Source organism: Poecilia reticulata, chromosome 13 (assembly GCF_904066995.2).
Source record: "Poecilia reticulata chromosome 13, P_reticulata-male-v2, whole genome shotgun sequence".
Taxonomy (NCBI): Eukaryota; Metazoa; Chordata; class Actinopteri; order Cyprinodontiformes; family Poeciliidae; genus Poecilia; species Poecilia reticulata.
In genome coordinates, this window is record NC_088842.1 from 3,085,926 (window position 1) to 3,108,788 (window position 22,863).

The following is a 22,863-nucleotide window of genomic DNA, read 5'->3' on the forward strand; positions in this document are numbered from 1 at the left end:
TATAAATAAAGTTGGTATGGTACTGAGCAATCATAGAATACTCAGCTTACCTTAGCTATTATGTTTCACAATCAGAATTCCTTTTATTGTCATTGTGCAATGGAGAAAACACAACAAAATAAAAAAATAACTCTCGAAGGCACATCAAATAAATAAAATAAATGAGTATATCTCAGTACATATGAAAATATAGTAAAAACAACTGGGGTATTAAGGGAAAAAAAGATGATCAGGTTTTAGATGAATTAGCAGTTCTCAGTTCACAGCTTGGGTAAAAACTGTCTTTAAGTCTGCTTGTTCTTGACTTTATTGCTCTGAAGCCCCTCCCTGAGGGCAGGAGTTTGAAGAGGTGGTGGTCTGGGTGTGAGGGGTCCTTGATGATGCTGCAGGTCCTGTAGATCTCCAGATATGGAAGAGGCCAGCCATTCAGTCTCTGGGTGGTCTTTATGACCCTCTGGAGCTGCTTCCTCTCTGCCACAGGAATTGAGGAAACTGGAGAACCACAGCGAGACGCCATGGCTCAACACCAACTCCACAGAGCAGCGATAGAAGAACACCAACAGCTCAGTTCTCAGGTTGCTCTTCCTGAGAATCCTCAGGCAGTACAGTGTCTGTTGTGCCTTCTTCAGGACTGAAGTGGAGTTAGTGTTCTAGGTCTTCTCTGATGGTGCCCAGAAACCTGAAATTTGGCACTATCCACCCTGTCCCCATTTTAATGATGGGCTGAATGTCTGATTTACACCTCAACAATCGGTTCCTTCGACTTAGAGGTGTTCAAACGGAGGTTGTTGGTGGTTCACCAGACAGACAGTTGTTCCACCTCCACTCCATATGTAGTCTCGTCTCCTCCAGAGATGAGTCCCACTACTTTGGTATTATCATCAAACTTTATGATGGTATTGTTCGGGTGGCCTACAGTCATGGGTGTAGAGCAGAGGTCTCCTTCTCACGGGCCAATTGCGGCCCGCAGGACGATGTCTCGTGGCCCCCGCCGTGATATTAAGGTATAATATTAATGCGGCCCACAGGGTGAGCGAACCTCTGAAGGAAGTCCCGCCCGCCGTTCCTCGTCATGGCTGACATTAGGTGCTAGGCTAAGCTACCCTGACTTCATGCACACTACGCTTGTAACAATAGTGCGACAGATGATGGAACAGTCCGGTACCAGTTGCCTTTTTTTGCAGTCGCCATTCCGGTACTTTCTACCATTAACAAATACCACCATCAAACGCAGAGAAAGGCGACTGCTATTGGGCTGCTCATCATCCGTCGCGCTGTTGTGACAAGTAGAAGCGGTAATGACCTCACGCGTCGAGAATTTCTCCATACGTTGCTAGGTGGCTAAAGACTAATGTGAAACGTAGAACAAGAGCGACACAAAGTGCAATAAACTTAGGGGTGCGTTCACACTGCAGCCTAAAGTGACCCAATTCCGATTTTATTTGACGTAATGCGACCTGTATCCGATCTTTTCATGGCAGCGTGAACAGCACAGGTCGGAATCTTTTCGAATGCGACCCATATCCAATATGTATCCGATTCAATTGCGACCTAACGTCCAGGACGCATTCATCCGAACTGAACGTCACTGATTCTCAACAAATTCTGCGTCCTGATACGCGCAAGTCGGAAGAAAAACAACTATGATGGACTATAATGGGGATTAAGTTGTTAATATGCTGCTCCGGCCGGACAACAACTTCAAATATGTAAGCTAAGCTCCACCGTTAGCATCCATGTTTACTTCCGCAAACACTGAGCACTACTTCTTTTTATGGCGGTTGGCAGAACACTCAGAACGCTGACGCTATTGCGCCCTCTACTGCGCATGCGGTACACTTTCAGGTCGTTTGCCCGTTCAGACTGCAGAACACATACAGGTCGCATATGTGTGGCAGTGTGAACGACCCGGAAAAAAAAACAAAAAACGATTTGACAAAAAAATCGGAATTGGGTTTGAGGCTGCAGTGTGAACGCACCCTAAGTTTTGTCACACCCTCATCGTGTCTTTGTCAAAGCCAAAGCCTGCAGTTCATGTATTGGAGAAATTATTAAATGTTGATGACATTTGAGGATATTTTTAAAATGTTTTTTGTTGAATCCTTTATGCGGCCCAGCTTCACCCAGACTCTGCCTCCAGTGGCCCCTGGGTAAATTGACTTTGAGACCCCTGGTGTAGAGGGTGTAGAGTAGGGGGCTTAGCACATATCCTTGTGGGGAGTCAGTGCTGGTGCTCAGTGCTGAGAACAGGTGGGATCCGATTCTCACTCTCTGGAGCTGTCTGCCAGGAAGAACATGATCCAGCAGCAGATGTTGTGGGGCAGACCCAGGTCCCTCAGTTTCCTCACCAGTTTGCTCCGAATGATGGTGTTAAAAACCAAGGTGAAGTCCAGGAAGAGGAGCCTCACTTGACTCCTTTACTGCTCCATGTGTGTCAATGTGGTGTGCAGAGCGGTAGCGATGGCATCCTCCTTAGATTGGTTGATTCTATATTCAAACTGGTGGGGGTCGAGTTTGGGTGGCAGATGAGAAGTTTTGTGACTCTGAATCAGTTTCTCATAACACTTCATGATGATGGGGGTTAGTGCTACTGGCTGGTAGTCAATGAGATTACTAATGTTCTTTGTTGGCAGAGGGATGATGGTGGAATGGACCACTGGGTGAGGAACTGATTAAAAATGCTGGTAAAAAACCCCGCTAGCTGGTCTTCACAGTCCCTCAGCTCCCTCTTCCCTGTCACACCATCAGCTCCAGCAGCTTTCCGGGGGGTTCACTGCCCTCAGGGTTCTCCATACTTCCTGCACCTGTACACTGATGGTCTGGCTGTGGAAGGATGTCGGCTGCACTAGGGGCTCTGCTGGTGATTCAGCCTCAAAACGTCAAAACGGGTGAAGACATGGTTGATTCACAGCTAAAAGGAAGAGCCTTATTTATTTTTAACAACTGAATGCTAAAATCCTTTCCCCAATTCTTTCAACTGCTGTTTAATCATAAAGATGGAGCATCTCTCAGGACTTCACAGTGTCATTCAAGCTTTTATCATCATCACTAGTTCTTTGAACAAGAGGCCTGCCTTCCTGTGATAAGATGAATGCTCTGTGACACACTGTGCATGTGTGTGCATGCGTGCGTGCGTGTGTGTTTTCAGACCTCTTCAGCCTGTTTGCCAGCGATCTCAGTGGATATGCTGCCAGGGAAGATATTGAGGCAGTTCTGCAGGCCCTTGATGGAGAAGTCCCGTCCTCCCTGAAGAGGTGCTTCATAGAGGTGTGTAAGCACAGCACAGACCTCTCCAGGTGTAGTGAACAGTCAGTTGATGCCTGTTGTCAAGCACCTATGATCAGATAAAGTTTGGCTTCACTCAGTTATTATATCGATAATATGTTTAAAAAATGACTCCAAAAATGAAAAAAGTGGTTTAGCTCTTCTTGGTGCTGCTATATTTCTAAAGTTGCATTTGAGAGGAAATAATAATCTTAAGTAATAGTCCATGACTTTTTTCCTTCTCCTCATGTGCAAGTTGGAGGTATTAAAAATTGATTTTACAACAGGGATAGAGGAAAAGAACATTCACACCTGAAATGCCAGTCAGAAAAATAACGTTTAATACACAAAATGTACACTTTCCATAGTCTAACCTCATCACACTAAATTAGAGATATAAAGTTATTGAACACTGCTAACCTGGGAATTATGTTTCCTGTATGTCATACTGTTTTAACTTGTGAACTGTAAAATAGTACATAACTTGTACTTGTATAGCACTTCATCAAGTCTAGAGGACTCCAAAGTGCTTCACACTACATTCAGTGATTCACACATTCACAGGTGAATGTTTTTTAATTCATGGTGAGCTGCTGGATAGTAACTACAGCTGCCCTAGAGCTGGAATCGATTTGGCAACCCCACTGATTGCAGGATGAAATCCTACCACCATAGCCACCATCATTTGCATGCGACATCACACTCTTCAAAAACCACCCACTCTGCCATGACAGACGTCAAAACAACCTATGCTCTCCTGTAAAGCTAGTCAAAAAACAGTTGGTAGCCTCATATTGCTTTTATTTAGATGATTTCATTGTAAAAATTGTCATAGGTTGCTGCTCGGTAAGCTGCACAAACTGACAAGGGTGTAAACCAGGCCGCTCATTTTCTCATAAACCTTTAATGAGGAAAAAGATGGTACCTACTTCACTGCTGACCCACAGTTGTCCATTAGTAGAGCTCTGTCCGGTGACCATCTTGGCACCTTTAAAGAAACTCTGTTCATATTAATGTGAGAAACAAGATATTGTCAAATTCTCTCCAGCTTTGTACCATACTCAGCATTAGCATGACATGCCAAACAATCTGCATCAGGATATTAATGTTTACAATATTAGAATCTCAAAGACGGTGTCAGGTTATTGTATTTTGAGTGACATGCATCAACACTGTAGACTTAATATTTTGAAGGGCTTGGACATGGGATTGTTTTGCCCTTGATGCCTAAACCTGGATGAGATGTTTAGGGTCTCAGGATGGGGTGGGAAATCAAAATGATGGAAAACAAAGACATGGGGAATGAACCAACATAATGGTGGAAATATTAAACAACAATATTGCAGTTAAATTTTTTGATAATATCATCCACAATGCTTTTCTGTATTAGTTTAGGTAAAGAGATGTTGCAAGATATCGTTTTCACTCTGCATTCTTGTTAAATTTGACACAATTTGTTTAACAATTTGACGGGCTAGCATTTTCACCTGCAGTCCCACTAAGTTTTTACTTAGTGGGACTGCAAAAAAGACTTGCTGTTGGAATTGATACAGCAGAGGATGTCCATGTCTGCTAGGAAATCCCCATTTTTAAAATTACTGTCGGCTGAATTAATGTCCCACCGGGAGGAGTTAACTCAGCTGACATCGTTTACTGCAGGGAAATTAAATACACCCCTTTAAAGCCAGGTGATTTGGCTCTTTGGGAACACGTAGTAATTGCTCCTCGCTGTTGATTTTCTGCAGAGTGACAAGGTTAACTATGAGCGCTTCAGGAACTGGCTGCTGCAGAACAAGGAGGCCTTCACTCTGTCTCGATGGCTTCTCTCTGGAGGAGTGTGTGTCACGCTGACGGATGACAGTGACACACCCACCTTCTACCAGACCCTCGCTGGCGTCACACACTGTGAGTCCATTTAAGTCTTCTTGACCATATAATTGCACTATTTGACATTTCAAAAATAATTTGGCGAGCAACCACACCAATTTTTTAAGGTGTTTTTTTTTTTGGCTGTATCAAAATGTATTTATATTGTAAAACTACAATGAAAACACTTTTTTTTGCATCACACGAATCACATGATCAACTACCGGATGTTACTAGTGGCACAAACCATGAAGAGGAAGACGGGAAGTGGTTGAAGGATGATGTTGTGGCATGCTTTTTAAATGAATTATTGTGGGAACAAACTTATTCATGTGAGATTTTAATTGTATTTCTTATTTAATGAAAACACCGCAATAGTGAAATTGTGTTTATTCAACATTAGTGGAATATTGACAGTTTTACTCTCATTTGTAACGGAAACGCGGCTAGTTACACATTTGCACACCCACTCCATTTGTCACCATACACAAATATAAAGATCAGTCGGGGCTCAATCGGTTTCCTCATGTTTCTTTTCATAAACATAACAAGCAGAGTGGAGATGGAGATGAACTCAACGCTGCTATTTCTGATGCAGTGAATCCAAGTTAAAATCTCTGTGTTATTTCTGTGATGTTTTGCTGTTGGTTCCCCTTCAGCACATCCTAATCCCAGTTCTGCCTCGGTTGTAGAGGTTGTTGGTGTTGTGAATTATTAAAATGCCTCAGTGCTCAGATGAAATCCCTGATGTAGTTGTATGTACTGCATAGGTCCCTCCAGACTGACAGACACTCCTGGTAAAGATTTACAAAAACACTTAAAATAAATACACTTTTTTACATTGCAGGGGCATAAATCTTCTTACTGCAAGGTAACAGTACTACCAAATGTAACATGACAGGAAGTGAAAACAGATGAAGTCTTCTGCAAGGTTACTTGTGTTTAGACATAAGGAGTTGTTTTCTGTCATGATTCCAGGAATTTATGCCTTAAGCTTTTCATTCAGTTGTTATGAGGTATTCACGGCCTTACATAAAAGCATTTCATGAAATTGATTATTGAGGCTGCAGGTTAAAGGCCAAGTAAATATAGTGAAGCTTAATTTCACCAATTAGGAGCAGAGCCCTGGAAAGAGCCTATCTTGACCAGGTAACCCGGACTTTGCCTTTAATCTGCCTGCTCCCATCTTATCCTCTTAACTTTGTGTGTGTGTGTGTGTGTGTGTGTGTGTGTGTGTGTGTGCGTGTGCGTGTGTGTGTGTGTGCGCGTGCGCGCGCGTGAGTTGGAGAGAGTGAGTGACACAATCGTGGTTCATGACTCTTTCCAGAACAAGATGGTAAAGCTTGACTCATGACTGAGCTTAGCAGTGGGAGTTATCTGCTTGCTAGCCTACTGTCACGGTATAGTCAAGGTGTTGGGAGTCTCAGCCTTCCCTGCAGGATGGTGTAGTTTCTGTTAGAGTATTTTTTATTTTTTGTGCTGAGTTAATTTTGCTACACGCAGGCCGTGGCAACACCTGTCCAAGGATGTTCTCTGGATAATGGTATGGTATCTCTGCTGCCACTCTGAGAGAGTTGCACCCGTAGGTGGGTATCACACCTTTAGGGTTTCTTGTTTCTGTTGGAAACCTGTTTGTGTCGTCAGTTAAATGGCTTTTATGCCTAAAACCGTCTCACACTTCGAACTGGTGTCAGTTATGTTTTTGAGATTTATGTAATCTTTTGTTCCTAGATCTTTCTCTTGCATTCTAAGTTTGGCCTTTGTTCAGTTACACAGTTACTGCAGAAGCTTTTTACAATGTGCTTCCTCAGTTTATCATCATCTCAGGTTTACATAATTGATGGGATTGTTGCTCTGGTGCTCAGTGTGTCTTTTGAGTGTTGAGGGTAGCACGAGTTCAAATCCTTGGGTCAGTTGCTAATGTGTTACAGATACATCAGCACCTGCCAACATTGGTAAACAGACTGCATTGATAGTTTTTTAAGTTGATTTCTGATCTCCATCTTTGTAAAGCTTTGATCAGCAGATACAAGTTTTGGAAGAAGTTTGAAGAACAAGATTAAAAATATATTCTCTAACTTTGGTCTCATGAGCTATCATTAATTAATTAATCAAATTAGTTGGAGAGAGAACAGTTAGTGTAAATCAGGTATTCATTATTTTAAACCAAAGACAAAATGATTTGGAGTTAACAGTCCATCAGCATGCCTAACTTTTCCAAAACAGCTTTCTCCTTGTGTAGATTCCAGAAAATGAGATTTCCCAAAAGCTGCCAAAATTTCCGTGTACAGCATATTCCACAACAGACGGGGGTAAAGAGTTTTAAATGTCTTATGATGCAAAATTGTCGTTTTGTGCATTTTTGTACTTCCTTTTGGGTCTCTACTACTTCTAGAGCAGGGGTGTCAAACTCCAGTCCTGAAGGGCCGCTGTCCTGCAGTTTTTAGATGTGCCACAGGTACAAAACACCTGAATCAAATGGCTTAATTACCTCCTCAGTTCTCCAGAGCCTTGCTAATGACCAAATTATTCTATTCAGGTGTGGTGCAGCAGAGGCACTTCTAAAAGTTGCAGGACACCGGCCCTCGAGGACTGGAGTTTGACACCCCTGTTCTAGAGCACTAAAAATAAACATCCAGATCCTTGAGCCATTTCAAAAATCTCCCGATTATTAAGTCAGCAATGCCAGGAAAGCCCAACTCCTTACCAATGCAAGTGGAGCTCTGCCCACTTCATTATTGGAAGACGTCTACATTTGGTAAGCTGGTTTTACAGCTGTATGTGCCATACAATTGCTGCTGCTGCCTCGAACCTTGTGTGAAGTCTCATAATTGGGAAAATGATTTCATGCAAAAAGTAATGAACATTTTGGTATAGCACATGGATCTATCCTAACTTGTTCAATGCAATATAAATGGTCCCTTTTAAGTGATGAAATGGAATAACGATGGTATGCCATTGAGCCTTCCTGTTATGTGCCAAATTCCTGCTCTCTTTGACCTCTCCATGTCACTACATGTCATAGAAACTGTTTATTTAAAAGTCTTTATACAGATCCCTTACACTGAAAATGGCAAGCTTTGAATCATCCTCCCACAGTGACAGCCTCCACACTGCGAGTACTATTGTTATTGTGACGCTAACGCAGCGCTACTGTAAACTGCTAATATGCATTAAAAGTGTGATGTTTGCACAACGTCTGAAAGTCTGAATGTTGTGACAGATTTAGTGGTGTAGTATGCTGGTGACTGTAAGAGAAGGCCAGGCAGCTCCATTGGAAGGATGAGGAGTTTTATTGATTTGCCATCAGATGTTTCAGAATAACAATCCAACAGTGATGTTATGATTCCTGTCTTCCAGCCTAAAAAGGCTGTCATATTGGGAAAAACGCTGCGGTTACCACAGAAGGCCTTTCTGCTTTTGCTGGTTTTATGATTATCTCCAAGGAGGAACTAATGTTTTGTTTTGCTGCTGGGTTGCAGCCAGTTGCTGCAACCCAGCCAGTTGGGTGGCTGCAACACCCAACTGAGCTTTGAGACCATGATGTGTCTTCTCCCTGCCTCGGTCCATAACCCTCAATAATTTATCAGTCTTTCATCCATTTGTCTGTGTTGGCTCAATATAGCTCCCTGAACTGGAGGAGCATTGATTTTGCTCCTCTTAGTTTCTTTCAGTCGGTCCTTTTGAACCAGCAGGAACTGCTACAGTAAACAGGAATGCTGAAAGCATTTCTCAGAGTGTGCTGGGCCAACTGTCCTGATGTTTACCTCCAAAACTCAGAATCCGTACCACAGGTACAGGGAACTGTCTGCTCTTCACCGATCTGCTTCATTCTGCCATCCTCATTGAAGCTCCGACCAGCAGTTGTTAGAAACAAACCTTCCTTAAGGTTGATTGTATTGCCAGTTTGTTCTACCTTGAACTGACTGTAATTTGATTGCATGTCTGTATTTTGACACCTGTCATGCCAACAGCTACTGTATCTGGCTAGCTGCTGAATCCTGTTAGCTTAATCTGAGGATTAGCATGTTGACAGGGAGAGACTAGTCCATCGAGCCTGGCAGAGCTTCATACAGTGCTCTCTTTATCTGAGCAGTCAGAGTATTCCCTCCATTGTCTACTTCCCTCCCACACAGTTTGATGATTATTTCCTTTAAAGCTGCAGTAGATAACTTTTATAAAAAAGATTTTTTTTTCATATTTAACTATCACTATTTTGTAACAATAACATGAGACAGATAATCTGTGAAAAGATCAATCTCCTCTGCCTTCTCTCAGTGATCCTACTGCCATCTGCATGTTTTTTCAATCCAGAATGTTTTTTTTTATTTTTAAACCATTATATGGTATGGTGGCAAAACATGATACTTCTCCCACATACTTAGCCATCCTGTACACATTCAGTGGACCATGCACTGTCCTTGGTCTCTTGAGACTTCATAGTCAAGTGTAAAAATTGCCTAGATTTCTCATGACAAATTCCTTCATTTCCCACAATCCTAATGGATACTAGCAAGTTGGTTGAACTAGTTGAGCAGCTAGCCCCGTTTCCTCTCACCAGAGCACCCAACACACAACTGGTGCTGCACAGAGAGCGGCAATCACGCTACGCATTTTAGTATAGCCTGCTGACTGTGGACATTATCAGCTTGATGTCGCAAACAAAACAATTCCATGTAAATACAGTTTCATGTCAAAAAACCCAGCAATTGCAGCAACTCTGACAGCTCGGTGGAAAATCAATAAAATAAAAAACTATATTAACTATATTCTCACCCACAACTCGAATAATCCAGATTTCAGGTCCTGGAATAGGTGAAGTATGGCTTGATGCCAGTTACTGCAGCACAACTTCAGGGAGTGGATTCTGCAGCATAATGGATCATGGTCACTTTGGAATGAAAAACAAAACCACACACAAATAGGCTGGTGGTCATAATGTTATGCTTAATTAGTAAACACATTTTATGTTCCACTTCCTGTTCTAGCCAGTTTTATTGCACCAGCAGGAAGTTTCTATAAAGGTTCTTTTAGGGGAAGGATTCTTTCACCGTGTAACTTCCATGTCAATTTACTGGGACCAGACCAAAAATCCTCAGTCATTACCTTGATAAATAATGAAATTTGTTTAAGTATAAAACAGGCTTTAATGCTGAAAATGATCAAATGTTACAAGTCATACAAATGAAACGGATACAGAGTGACATTCACCATCCAGCGCTGGGCTCCACTCAGCTCACTTCAGGGTTGATACCAAGTGAAGCAAAGCTTGTAGTGCAAGTTCTGCTTTTATCTTCTCCTCATTCTGCTCCCTCTCTAAGGTGTTGGCCTACCTAAATCAGTTTTGTTTATGTGTGACTGTCGCCATTTTTATATGTTACGATTATGTAAGCATGCAGCAGTGTGTGTGTAGTTCATAAAGAGATAGCGGAATGACACAGAATCATATATCCATTACACAACTATGTTGTAAATGTTTGCAGAACCACCTGACTTGTTTGGTCTAACCCAAACCCAAGTACATAGAACTGTTTGTGGCATAAAACCTAAGAAGAGGTTAAATTCTAAATGCCTTTTTTGGCAAGAAAAAATCTCTGCATTCTGGAAATTATTTTCTCATCTCTAGAGCCGTCTTAAAGTTCATCCTAGCAGATGAGTTTTGTGGACTCGGTACTTCTCTTGCTTTAAGAAAAGTGCTTAGTGTGAACTCAATAGAACAAGACATTACTTTGCAAACCTTTGTAAATATACACAGAACCTTTTACACCATTTAGTCACCCTTTTGCATGTTTTAGGATTTTGGTTCTGCTTGTTTATTGCATTGTGAAGAATGGATATGTCAGCAGGGAATTATGGTTTTCTGGTAAAAAAAAAAAAAAGGGATTTTCAAGTTTATTTGAAAAGCACATTTCAGCAACAAAGCAAGTATTACAGATAAGACGTCAGTAACAGTTTGATTTCTGATGTGTTTGACCTTTGTTCCTTCCTAGTGATGACACAGTCCTATTAGATGTTTTTTTTTTACCACTTAATAAAATGAGCTCTCTGCTTTTAGAAGTTCATATTGTTCCCAAGGACAAACTGTGTTTTCCTCCACGTGGATAAAGCTGGAACTGTTTTGCTGCTTTAGTTTAAACTACACTTTTTCTTTTGATGCCAGTAGGAGAGCATACAAAGCACCATCTAATATAAATGTAGTTAACATATCATTGTACAGAAATGGTTAAATGTTCACTCAGTTTCTACCTTTACCTGTTCTAGGTTTCATTTCATTAGACTAAGGCTGTGAATCTGTTGTTTTGAGCTCAATCAGCCACCACTTTTGGAAGACGTTGAGAAACTCTTTGATTTTTGAAGCTGGAGTTACATTGTCCTGCAGTGTATATTTAGAACTGTGATCCATGTTTTACCTGTTTGATCTTGTCCTGCAGTGGAGGAGTCAGACATAATAGACTTGGAGAAGCGCTACTGGCTGCTCAAAGCCCAGTCCAGAACCGGCCGCTTTGACTTGGAAACCTTCATCCCGTTGGTGTCTCCTCCCATCCATGCCTCACTGAGTGAAGGTAGGTCCCATCTTCGCTGATACAGGTCTCCATGCTATGAAAACATATTTAATAGAAACATGCAATCTTTAAAAAAGATTAGAAAGTGTGATTAAGCATGAAAAAGGACATGGAAAAGTCTACATCTTAGCAGACTTTATGCCCTGAACAGTGGTCTTGGTCTTTGCATCCATCCATCATGCCCAACCCCACCCCATTCATCCACCCTCAATCTGTCATCTTACCCCTGCACTACATCTGTCCCACCAGACAACACCCAGCCACTGACATGTCGGTCAAACCCCACCCACTTACCAACACACCTTACATCATTAACCCCGCCCACTTGACTGTCCATCTCACAACACAAACCCACCCGCCCTCCTGTTGTCTGTCACACTCATAGCCTCCATCTATATACATACCTGCAGTAAATCCACATTGAGCCTGTCCTTCTATACTTTAAAAACTGGATTGAGAATTCTGGAAATATGAGTCTGTGTGGAAAGTGGGACCAATCTTCCGTCTGGGGAATCTTAGAAATCCATGTCAAACATGTAAACACATCAAGCCTGATCTGACATGGGCAGTTTGATAGTTTATACTGTCCTTAATTGGTGTTGAGGTTTAAACCCTGCTTGTTGAACTTTTTGGAATTTGAAATCAAACTTTGTGAAATCATTAGTAAGGTTTTCAGGTTTCAGGGTTTGGAACCAATTGAATCGATGCTTGATGAAACCAGTGACATGGACGTGTTGCTTCTCTTTCCACAGCAGTCTCTGCTTTTACTTTGGAGTCATTTGTGATCTTTGGTTTACAAACTCTTAATCTTAATGAGCTCACATGAAATTAGCCCAGAATGGCCTCTACCGCCCCTGCTCCTCCCCCTGCACTGTTTGCTCTTTGTTACTGCATCCAAACATAATCTCTGTTCTTCATGCTGTGTTTCAGGCCTGTTTCACGCCTTTGATGAAAATCGGGACAATCACATCGACTTTAAAGAGATCTCCTGTGGACTCTCAGCCTGCTGTAGGGGGCCTGTTGCTGAAAGGCAGAAATGTAAGCCATCCTGTGGTTCTAACTGCTTATAGACAAATTAACCCTCCTTGTGGTTTTCCATAATAACAGGCTTCCTGTCATAAGACCTGGAGGGCTTTCTCCTGTGTGGCTCTAACATGTAGCCTCAAATCAACTTTTTGATTGATTGGATGCAGAAAAAGTCATATCAAGATATTAGCTACATTATAAAATTAATTAGTTTTATTTCCCTCTTCAGTTTGCTTCAAAGTGTTTGATGTGGACCGTGATGGGGTCCTGTCTCGAGATGAGCTCCATGAGATGGTTGTTGCCTTGCTGGAGGTGTGGAAGGACAATCGCACAGATACAATCCCTGTGAGTTCACCCTCAGGCTGAGAGAGCCTTCATTTCCTGCTGTGAACACATGATTCAGTGCAAAACAGCTCAATAGTTTTGGCTTGAGTGGAATTATGGAGGCAAATATAGAAGAGGTTGTCCTTCTGCATTTGAAAGTATTTACTAAATGTTTACTTGTCCACTTGATTGACTGCTATTCGGAAATAACAGTAAAATCCGTATACTAGAGACACGCTACATTTAGGTTTGATCACAGAATTTTTAGTGTTTGTGTTTTGTGGTAGAATAGCTTGTAGCCTTGGTAATATATGTGGTAATAAAGGCGGGTGCTTCCTGTCTTGTAGTCGTCTGATTCTCTCATTTGTGTTTTTAAGCTAAAAAAGACATGAACATATGTGAGTTTAAGAAGAAGAAAGAACAATTTGAAATATTTTATTTGAGTGGAAATGCAGCAGATCAGCAGATTCAGGGTTCCTGTATAATCTTGGAACTTCTGGGAATAAAATGACAATATGTAGTTTGCATAAATGATCATTTTTCAGATCTGCAAAAGTAAGGATTAAACAAAAATAGTTAAGCCAAGAAAAGAATGTAAGCGCTTATAGACTTTATTCTGTTGAGTAATAGAAGAAAAATGTCTGAAAAATGAAGTATAGATTTATACTTAACTTTTAGATTCAAAGTTCAAACATAGATTGATATTTATATTGCATCATTTATTTGTGTTGCCTCTTTAGTATATTGGTTTTTAGGCTGATGAGTTAAGAGTGACGGCTACATGTGCATTCATTCAATTGGGGTTTTGAACTTGACTTGTGATTCTGGTCTAAATCCCAAACAAAGTAATTGAAACTTAATTTAACATGTTTAAACATGTAAAAAATGAGTTCAGAAAGTGAGCTTTAAAGACTATATTGAAGGTAGGACAATCCTGACCTGAGTGGACAAGTGTTATAGATTTTCATTGGATATTAGAAAGTCATACACTTTACCAAACAGTCCAATGCCAACTTCAGTATTGTGTTTTATGATTTGTGGAACATAAACATAGTAAATCCTAACTACTGTTGATGTGGTCAGATAGATTTTTTATAACCCAAAAGTTTTAGAAAAGGTACAGAAAAAAGTCTAGAACTTCAAGTCTTATGAATGTTTGGAAATGGAAAATATGTGGGAACCCTGCACATGAACTGAATGAAAATAATTCAACATCAGCCTGCAGAATGTTCCCCAGCAGATTTGAGAGCTGAGCTTAGTTCTGGTTTCTCCTGTCTCCCACTGACATTTTGATGCTGTTGCAGGAGCTCCACAGCAGCGTCTCAGACATAGTAGAGGAAATTGTGAAGATGCACGACACAACCAAGGTGAGACACTGGGGTGCTCTTCTTCACACACATTTTCAAAAGCCTTTTTTAAAAGATCTAAGATACTATCTGTTTCAATATGAAATTAAATAACACATTTAAATAAGTAGTAATGCAAACATAGAACATTTATTTGAATTTTTTTTATGAACTAATCATTAAATTGTCAGATCAATTTCAGAACTTTGTAGATTAATAATCTTAGGTATAATGTATTATCTGTATTATTAAATTATAATGCCAGCCTTTATCATTGTTGTTGACATTTTCTGTTTGACAAATTTTTTAAATTGTTTGTTTTAATACTCAGCACTAGGTGATAATGCAGTTATTAAAATGTTTCCCAAATGATTGTGCTTTTTCAGTTTTCCATTCTTGTGTATAAAACAGAAAGTCTTGCTTTAATTAAGTGTTTTTTGTTGGAAACATGCAGTTCCAGATTGACAGAGGTCATTTTTCTTAAACTTTGTAGAGTGACTGAGGTGTTAGCTAGCACTGTGGGATAGTTTATTGTCCATTATTAAGGCTAACCAGGCCAAATAAAACAAATACAGGTGGCAACCCATTGTAGACCTGTTTAACAGTTAAATTATAATCTGGAGTTTGAAACAGTTAACAGACAGATGGAACCTCAGGCTGCCTCAGCTGAATTCTCTGTTCCTCTAAAATTTTGCATCAGTTTTTGTGATTGTCGCGACATAAAATTACTAATTTTGTAGGACCATTTTCTGTAAGGTTTCATTTTTATTTTTGCCAAAAATGCCAAGAATTTCATATTGGACAATCAAGCTAAGTTGAACTGTATACACATCCACCCTTCCATTATCCAACACACTTATCCTTGTGGGACTGTGAGGGTGCTGGGGTACACATGGACAGGTTACCCATATACACACTACAAGCAAATCCTACAGAACATCTCAGAGTGGTTTTTACAAAAATAAAATGTTACTGTTTAACATCCCATATGCTTTCATCTTGCAGACTTAGGTTTCAAGAGATAATGTGAAACAAGAAGTTAAATTAGAAGGAGGCTAACTTGACTATTGCATCACGTTGCAGTAATTGGTCCAAAAAGAAGGAAATACAGAAAACGTTAAGCTGATTAGTCATTTGTGGAAAAGTTGTGATGACTGGCAAAAATTGCAAGACTATGCAAAATAAGTGCATTTGCATTAATTGTTGCAACTTCCTGGAGGGACTAATAAGTGGCATCGTACCTGAAATCAGACCAGCACGTCACACACATGGTAACCAGGTGGAGTGAAATCTAAAAAGCTTTGTGAGGTGTCAGAGCACTCTCTGATCAGACAGTGCAGTATTGCTGACCTGTGTTTTTTTTTCTCTTACACAGTTGGGTCACTTGACCCTTGAAGACTACCAGATCTGGAGCGTGAAGAGCGCTTTAGCCAACGAATTTCTGAACCTGCTTTTTCAGGTTGGTACCACGGCATGCTGCTGTGGCACCATACAGCTGCTGGAAGTGCAACAGCATTCATTCATGATCATGTCAATGTGTTTGACTTATCCCAGGTTTGCCACATAGTGCTGGGCCTCAGACCTGCCACTCCTGAAGAGGAAGGGCAGATCATCAGGTAACCTGCCTCTTTATCTGATTTTTCTTTTTCTGTTTCCAGATGGTATGCGCTTATATCTGATGAGAGTTTTTTGTTCTGTGCGTGTGTGTGTGTGCATGTGTGTGTCTGCCTGTATGCAGGGGGTGGTTAGAAAGGGAGAGCAGACATGGGTTGCAGCAGGGCCAGAGCTGGTTCCTGATTTCCATGCTGTGGTGGCAGCAGTGGAAGGACTACGTAAAATATGTGAGTAAAGCAGAAGAATTGAAGCACCATTGTGCATAAAATAATAGCATCAATTTCATACAAAACATTGTCAACATGGAATATTTGTTCTGTAAATCAAAAAGTATATTCTGCCCCAGGTTTAGCCTCATACCAGGTGAAATCATGTCACTATTATAAAGATGAAACATCTTCCTGCTGTTTGTAAATAGCATAACAGAATCAGAGCAGTCTGTGAAAATGGTTCATTGTTCTTTAATAAAATAAAAAGTTACTTGATTATTATTTTTTACATCCAGATGACCATAGAAGAATTTAAAGGGAGGATGGAAAAGAGCACTTTCCAAACTTCATTCCCAATCCTGATATTTAAAATGGGATATACTTTATGTTCTCCATATTGTAAAGGATACTGTAACCACGGTGACACCTTTTTGTCACTTCAGAGATCCAGTGACTAGTGTAACCAGCAGTATGTTCTGGAGATGGACTCTGAGTTTTAAGCAACAGCAGGAACACAGTTAGCCTTTCAGTCTGGCTCTGTCACATACTGAATGAGATGCTGACATGTTCTTATATATGGTGCATTCACTGACTAAAAAACCCGAGCTTTTGGTGTTCAACTAGCTAGTTACCTGTCAAAAGCTGATAATCAACCTATTCTGTTTTGATGTTACAACATTGTTATGCTGTGGCTTCTCTGCATAGTTACATAACAATTAAAAAGCATGTTATATGTTATCCAAAACCATAAACTAGAATAGATTAAAAATATTCTTTATTGTCCCATAGTGGGATGTTCAGGTTGTAACAAAGCAGGATCGAGGGATATAGGTTCACACAAAAATAAAAATGTATTCAACTGTATACAAAGCAAAGTTAAGAAAATACTGTACAGTAATGACAAAATTATAACATAACACGTGAAGTATTTATAACGTGTATGTATATACATTAAGATAAGTAGAGTTATCAGAAATGGTGTCCACCCATCGAAGGAATAAACTTATTTTTTTAAATGGCTTAAAAATAAAAAATTATCCTGATTTGGCTTTTACACCAAATTTAACTTTCAATTGTAATAGATTATTTTTCTCCTTTTCTTTAAGTTAAGGGTGCCCAAACTTTTTGAGAACAATATCTACTTTTTTCTCACCAGCCTCATGACACAAAGACATAAAAATTTAAAATTAAACTCTATTGACTTATTTTATATGCGAATATACATCAGTTATAGCAGAAATGATAAAGTGACAGAAAACCTAATGCAGTTTCTTCCTCAGTGAGATTCTGACACTGGAAGGAGGTTACTGGTTTCTCAGTCAGAAGCTGGTAGCAGACCTGAGGCCAGCAGGTGTCAGTCAGTCATGGTAGATCTGAAATATGATTTTTCTCAATATGAGAAACTACAGAGTGATAGGAAGAACCGAAGAGCCCAGTAAAAGTAAAAGCAAAACTTCTGAAGTCGGGATATAATTAATTTAATTTCACATAATTATTGCGGTAGAATTTGTTGAAACTTAATGAAATATATTTGTCCTATTTCATGTTTGTTGTGACGTATGCTCACAAACGAAGGATGAAATTAGTCCAAGTTTGTCGTTTATTGAATGTTCAGAAACTACAGCGGGTGTAATGAGCCACAGCAAAGGTAAGGTAAGGTAATTTTATTTATATAGCACATTTTCAGCAACTAGGCAATTCAAAGTGCTTTACATTAATTAAAATGAAATACAAACAAAATAACAAACCATAGGAAAGACAAAAAAAGAAAGAAAGCTAAAGGTAAACAAAGGTAAAACAACCCGAACAGACGATCAACTCAAAACCACTCCTACCTTTTTACCCTCTGTCTCTTTGTCGTTTAAGCACACCCGTTGCCGTGGCAACCGCCTGCACCCCACAAGCTGAGCAGAGATTACTTGAAAAACACAACATAAGCCTCTCATGAACACAGTGGTGGTTGAAGTAGCTAATTTCAACTCCTGCTCTGCTCGTCAGTCGGTCTTTTTTTTCCTTTTTTTTCTTTGTTAATGGAACCGAAATGCATGGGCTGCACAGTGGAGAAGTTGGTAGAACTGTTGCCTTGCAGCAAGAAGGTTCTGGGTTCGATTCCCAACCCCGGTCTTTCTGCATGGAGTTTGCATGTTCTCCCTGTGCATGCATGGGTTTTCTCCGGGTACTCCGGTTTCCTCCCACAGTCCAAAAACATGACTGTTAGGTTAATTGGCCTCTCCAAATTGCCCCTAGGTGTGAGTGTGTGTGTGCATGGTTGTTTGTCCTGTGTCTCTGTGTTGCCCTGTGACAGACTGGCGACCTATCCAGGGTGACCCCCGCCTCTCGCCTGGAACGTTAGCTGGAGATGGGCACCAGCAACCCTCCCGACCCCACTGAGGGACAAGGGTGTAAAGATGGATGGATGGATGAATGGAACCGAAATGCACTGAAACAATAATTTCTGAGATTCATTTTAACACGTGTCGTAGATTTTTTTATAATTATTCTTTTTTAATGAAGCTACAAACGTTTAGGATCTTAGTGCATATTATTGATAAGCCTGTCAGAGGCTTATCAAGAGGAAGTGCTGGTCTCAGCGTCCTGGCGGCTTTCAGTTTGTCACCTGCCAAGATCGACTCAAAACCTTTCCAGTCGATCGCGATCGACGTATTAGGCACCCCTGTTCCAAGTTATAAATTACAAAAAAATATTTTCTCAGTCTGCAATTTTTCATGCACTGGTTTGATCATTTAATGCTGAAAATGTTTGTTAAACATTAGAAAGGTAGAAAATATGATGAAACATCAGCAGTTCTGTTCTGTTGAGGTGTGAGAAGTGTCGGTAAGCCAGACTCCATCTCATCTGAGCTACCTGTGGGAACCAGCACCCTTCCTGAAATGTTCCAGTCATTTAGCCAAAGCAAGTTCTTTAGCTGCTGTTGTCTAACCATTTTGAACACTGACAGGACAGTCCCTGCTGTTGTCTTCCTATCCAGGAGCATAAAGGCATCGTTGTGGAGCAGCCGTCCATTCTGAGCTCACTCAGGCCCCTGACAGCCACAGCCACCGTGGAACCTACACACCCCGACATGCCCGTGGGACTGGGGACCTTCGGCCCTTTCAGTCCCTCAGAGGAGAAGTCTCCTGATGCTGTGTCCACTGCCTCAGAAGCAACAGAAACTGGTCAGTCTTCTTGAAACAGTCCACAATAGATAAGAGTCCACTGTTGATTTCTGTTTGTTAGTTCATGTGGAAACAAGTAAGTGAGAGTTTTTAAATTCAGTTCAATCCCATGTGTTTTCATGCCTCCACATCTGAATAAACATATTATGTTGCTGAAGGAGATAAACATGTAAATTCATGTAATCCGGACCAGCTCCAATTCATGTTAAATCAATCTGATTCATTCCAATACAACAATCCAGACTTATTCAATACAATCCTAATTACTGTAAAGTATATTAAAACTCAGTTTGCTGCATGTCCTAGGTTTGTTGTGCAGCAATAGAGGCCCAGCCGTGGCTATGAATAACTACAATAACTGCTTAAAGAAATTATTAATAAAACTAATAATTTAGATCACAATTACCAATTTGGAACTTCACCCGATCTTTAAAAACGGGATTCGTTTTAATCATCAAGAAAATAGACAAATAGTTCAGCCTCATTTGGTGTCTATATAAATGGATGACTGATGCAGCTCAGGTTTTAAAATGATAACAGAAGAAGGTGCAGGAGGCACTGGTGCTGTCTGAGCAGCAATAGAATTAATACAGATAACTACAAATGACAGGAGTTTATTATCATTAAGCTAATGATAAAATGACAAAATAATTTAACTGTTTAAAGATAAAGTGTTTAAATGTAAAAATAGATAAAAATAGAGCCAATGAAATGATGCAATAATTTCACAGTTCAAGATGAATTGTGAATATTGAGAAAGTGAATTTATGTCATGAGGAATCTGGAGTGTGTTTGTTGGTTTGAGCTAATTCAGATTCATTATGGTCTCTCTACGCTTCATACAGCAACACAAGACACATGGAATGAATAAAATATGAAATAACACATCTCTAGTTACAGAACAGTTTATTCTACAGTTCAGACTGTATTTTGGTTTATTAAATTACATTTAAAAATTGAATAGATACATTTTCACATTGGTTGTAATATATGAAATCACCATTGAAGGTCAGTTTTGTTTGATGTTATTATTTGATGATCTGGGTGTAAAAACCTTGTTCAGTCTCCAGGTTCACAGAGTTTTCTGTAAGGGTGAAGACAGAAAAGGGTTTAGCTGAATTACTTCAATTTAAACTGATAGTGCTGTAGATTTCAAATTAGTTCAGACATCTTGGTATAGTTATGAAACAGCTAGATGAAGCCACCAGATTGAAAGAATTCCCATCTAAATAAGATAACCTGGTGAAAAAGTGTACATGAAATAATTAGAGATTTAATTCCTCATATTAATACTATGCTACTGCATTATGTACAAACTTTGCTGTATTTATTTAAGCCTCCTCCCTCTTCTGTCATCTGACAGTTTTGCTATTTTCTGATTGTTTGCTGTGGATGTTGATCTCCTCTCCCTCCACGTCCTAACAGCACTGAGTCCTCAGCTGGGTCCCTCCGCAGCAGAGAGCTGCTTCGCCCGTCAGCACAACATTTCAGAAAACAACAATCAGTGTTTTTCTGGAGCCAACGGCCACCTGCCCTCCCAGCTGACAGCACAGAGGCCTGGAGCCATCGACAACCAGTCTCTGGTCACCACCGACCCCATAAAGGCAAGGAGGGCTTTTCCTACATCCTATGTTGACCTACAGCCTATGTTGGTCAACATGGTTCTGACCATGTTGACTGGTGGAACTCATTAGAACTGTTCTGTGGATTTTTCACTCTGTTTCAGAAGAGTTCTTAAAGGCTCCATATAAAGTCCCAATCCAAAAGAATATGAAGCATTAAATGTTTATTCAAAAAATCTTCCAATCTGTATCAGTTGAAGGAGTAGTCCATCCCTCTGAGCAGAATGGGTGTATGTTAGGGATGCACCAATATTAAAATTCAATATCTGATATTAATGTTGTTGATATTGCCGATAAGCAATATTATACATTTTTCACCACTGATGCAACCCCTTTGGAGAAAAAAAAACTACCAGAAACAAACGGCAACCAGATGAAGGTAAAAATAAATATTGGTTAATATGGGCTCAGTTTTATTTATCAGACCAACACCAATATGTAAAAAAAAAAAAAAGACCAACATCAATACGGATGTTAGTGCTGATATATCTTGTAATGCTAGAAAGTGTATGAGAGTTTTGGGACGTCAGGGTCAGTTAGCAGGACTCCCTTTCACACACAGCATTTTGCAGAAATTTTTCTATCTCTTAATTTTTTTTTATATAGTTGATCATTTCACAGGCACATGCTTCTGCAATAAACACAAATTGTCCACACTAAAAATTAGCCACTGTCCATCCTGCTCTGCTGTCTTTAGGAAACTAGACTGAACCCAGTTGTTTTGTTCAGGGTGTTTTCTTTCATCTGCTTGTTAGTGGATATGTTTGACCTGAGAATAGAAGCCACACTGCTTTAGAGAGAACTCCAGAATGATGCAGTCCCCCTGCTTTACACTGTCCTGCACTCATACAGGCTGTAGAAACCGTTAAATATTTGTTCCAATTTGCATCATGATAATAGTTTGATAGCAGAGGTACTCATTTCAAACCCACTTCTTTGTGTTTTTTTTTTTTGTGGTCTGGAACCAGATAGTGTCTCCATTTAGTTTTTATCTCTGCAGTTTACTGTAATATTAGAAGGCTGCCAGCTTCTCCACAGCATTAGGATTTTGTCTCTGGCTGTTATGTGTTATTCAAAGTGACAGAACAGCGTCTTTTCTGTGCTTTTTTTTCCTCTCTGCTTACGTATCTGCTGTGCTCTATCCCCTGCAGGCCCCGACGTTAACTATGGAGGGTGGCAGACTGAAGCGCTCTTTGCAGCTGGTGCCTGGCAGAGACTTTGAGATGGTGCCAGAGCCTGTGTGGCGGGCCCTCTACCACTGGTACGGTGCCAACCTGAGCCTGCCACGACCGGTGAGTGAACGGGGCAGCGTGAAGCAAAGGAGAGTAATGTCCCATCAGGCTGAATACACTGGAAAAACAGAGTGTGGCACTGAACTACTGACTGTAGTCCAGATTCACTTCCAACAAAACCAAAGAAATTAAAACAAAATAACTATACTTATACTAAAACTATAAGTAAAACAGCATTTTCATGTGTGCTCAAAATGTTTAACACTTAAACATGTTTCTAGCCCTTTTCTTTGCTGAAAAAGAATTTAAAATCTGAATCACATTATTAAGATATTTCTCTTTTCTTTGCACATCATTATTCCTTTTGATCAACAAGTACATGTAATGTTATCTTAATGTATCTCCTTGTACATGTTTAACCTGCCAGACCTCTGCTCTGTGCTGGACTGTAGTCATGTTGAACTTTATGAAGTTGATTTATAGGAAGCTAGTCTCTCCTTTGAATTAATGCTACAAAACCAAAATGTCTCAGCATGTTCCTTCATGGGCGTCTCTGTTGGACTGTTCTGTCCACCCAGGGACAGCAGCTTCATTGCTAGCTAACATAACTTTCCTCTCCAC

At 40.2% G+C, this 22,863-nt stretch overlaps 1 protein-coding gene across 4 annotated transcripts in view; it reads left to right on the plus strand.

The window, feature by feature from the left end:
* usp32 (ubiquitin specific peptidase 32) overlaps nt 1–22,863 on the plus strand; it is a 69,590-nt gene that overhangs the window by 25,391 nt on the left and 21,336 nt on the right. For 3 of the 4 annotated variants that reach the window (XM_081614384.1, XM_081614385.1, XM_008425205.2), the window contains exons 4-15: nt 3,149–3,267; nt 5,010–5,169; nt 11,562–11,693; nt 12,624–12,731; nt 12,949–13,064; nt 14,348–14,410; nt 15,765–15,848; nt 15,944–16,005; nt 16,128–16,230; nt 19,202–19,388; nt 20,814–20,992; nt 22,162–22,302. In XM_081614384.1, coding sequence (XP_081470510.1) covers nt 3,149–3,267; nt 5,010–5,169; nt 11,562–11,693; nt 12,624–12,731; nt 12,949–13,064; nt 14,348–14,410; nt 15,765–15,848; nt 15,944–16,005; nt 16,128–16,230; nt 19,202–19,388; nt 20,814–20,992; nt 22,162–22,302 — 1,454 coding nt within the window. Of the gene's footprint in view, nt 1–3,148; nt 3,268–5,009; nt 5,170–6,561; nt 6,717–11,561; nt 11,694–12,623; nt 12,732–12,948; nt 13,065–14,347; nt 14,411–15,764; nt 15,849–15,943; nt 16,006–16,127; nt 16,231–19,201; nt 19,389–20,813; nt 20,993–22,161; nt 22,303–22,863 lie in introns of those variants that run through there. The other variant, XM_081614386.1, reaches the window with a different exon arrangement.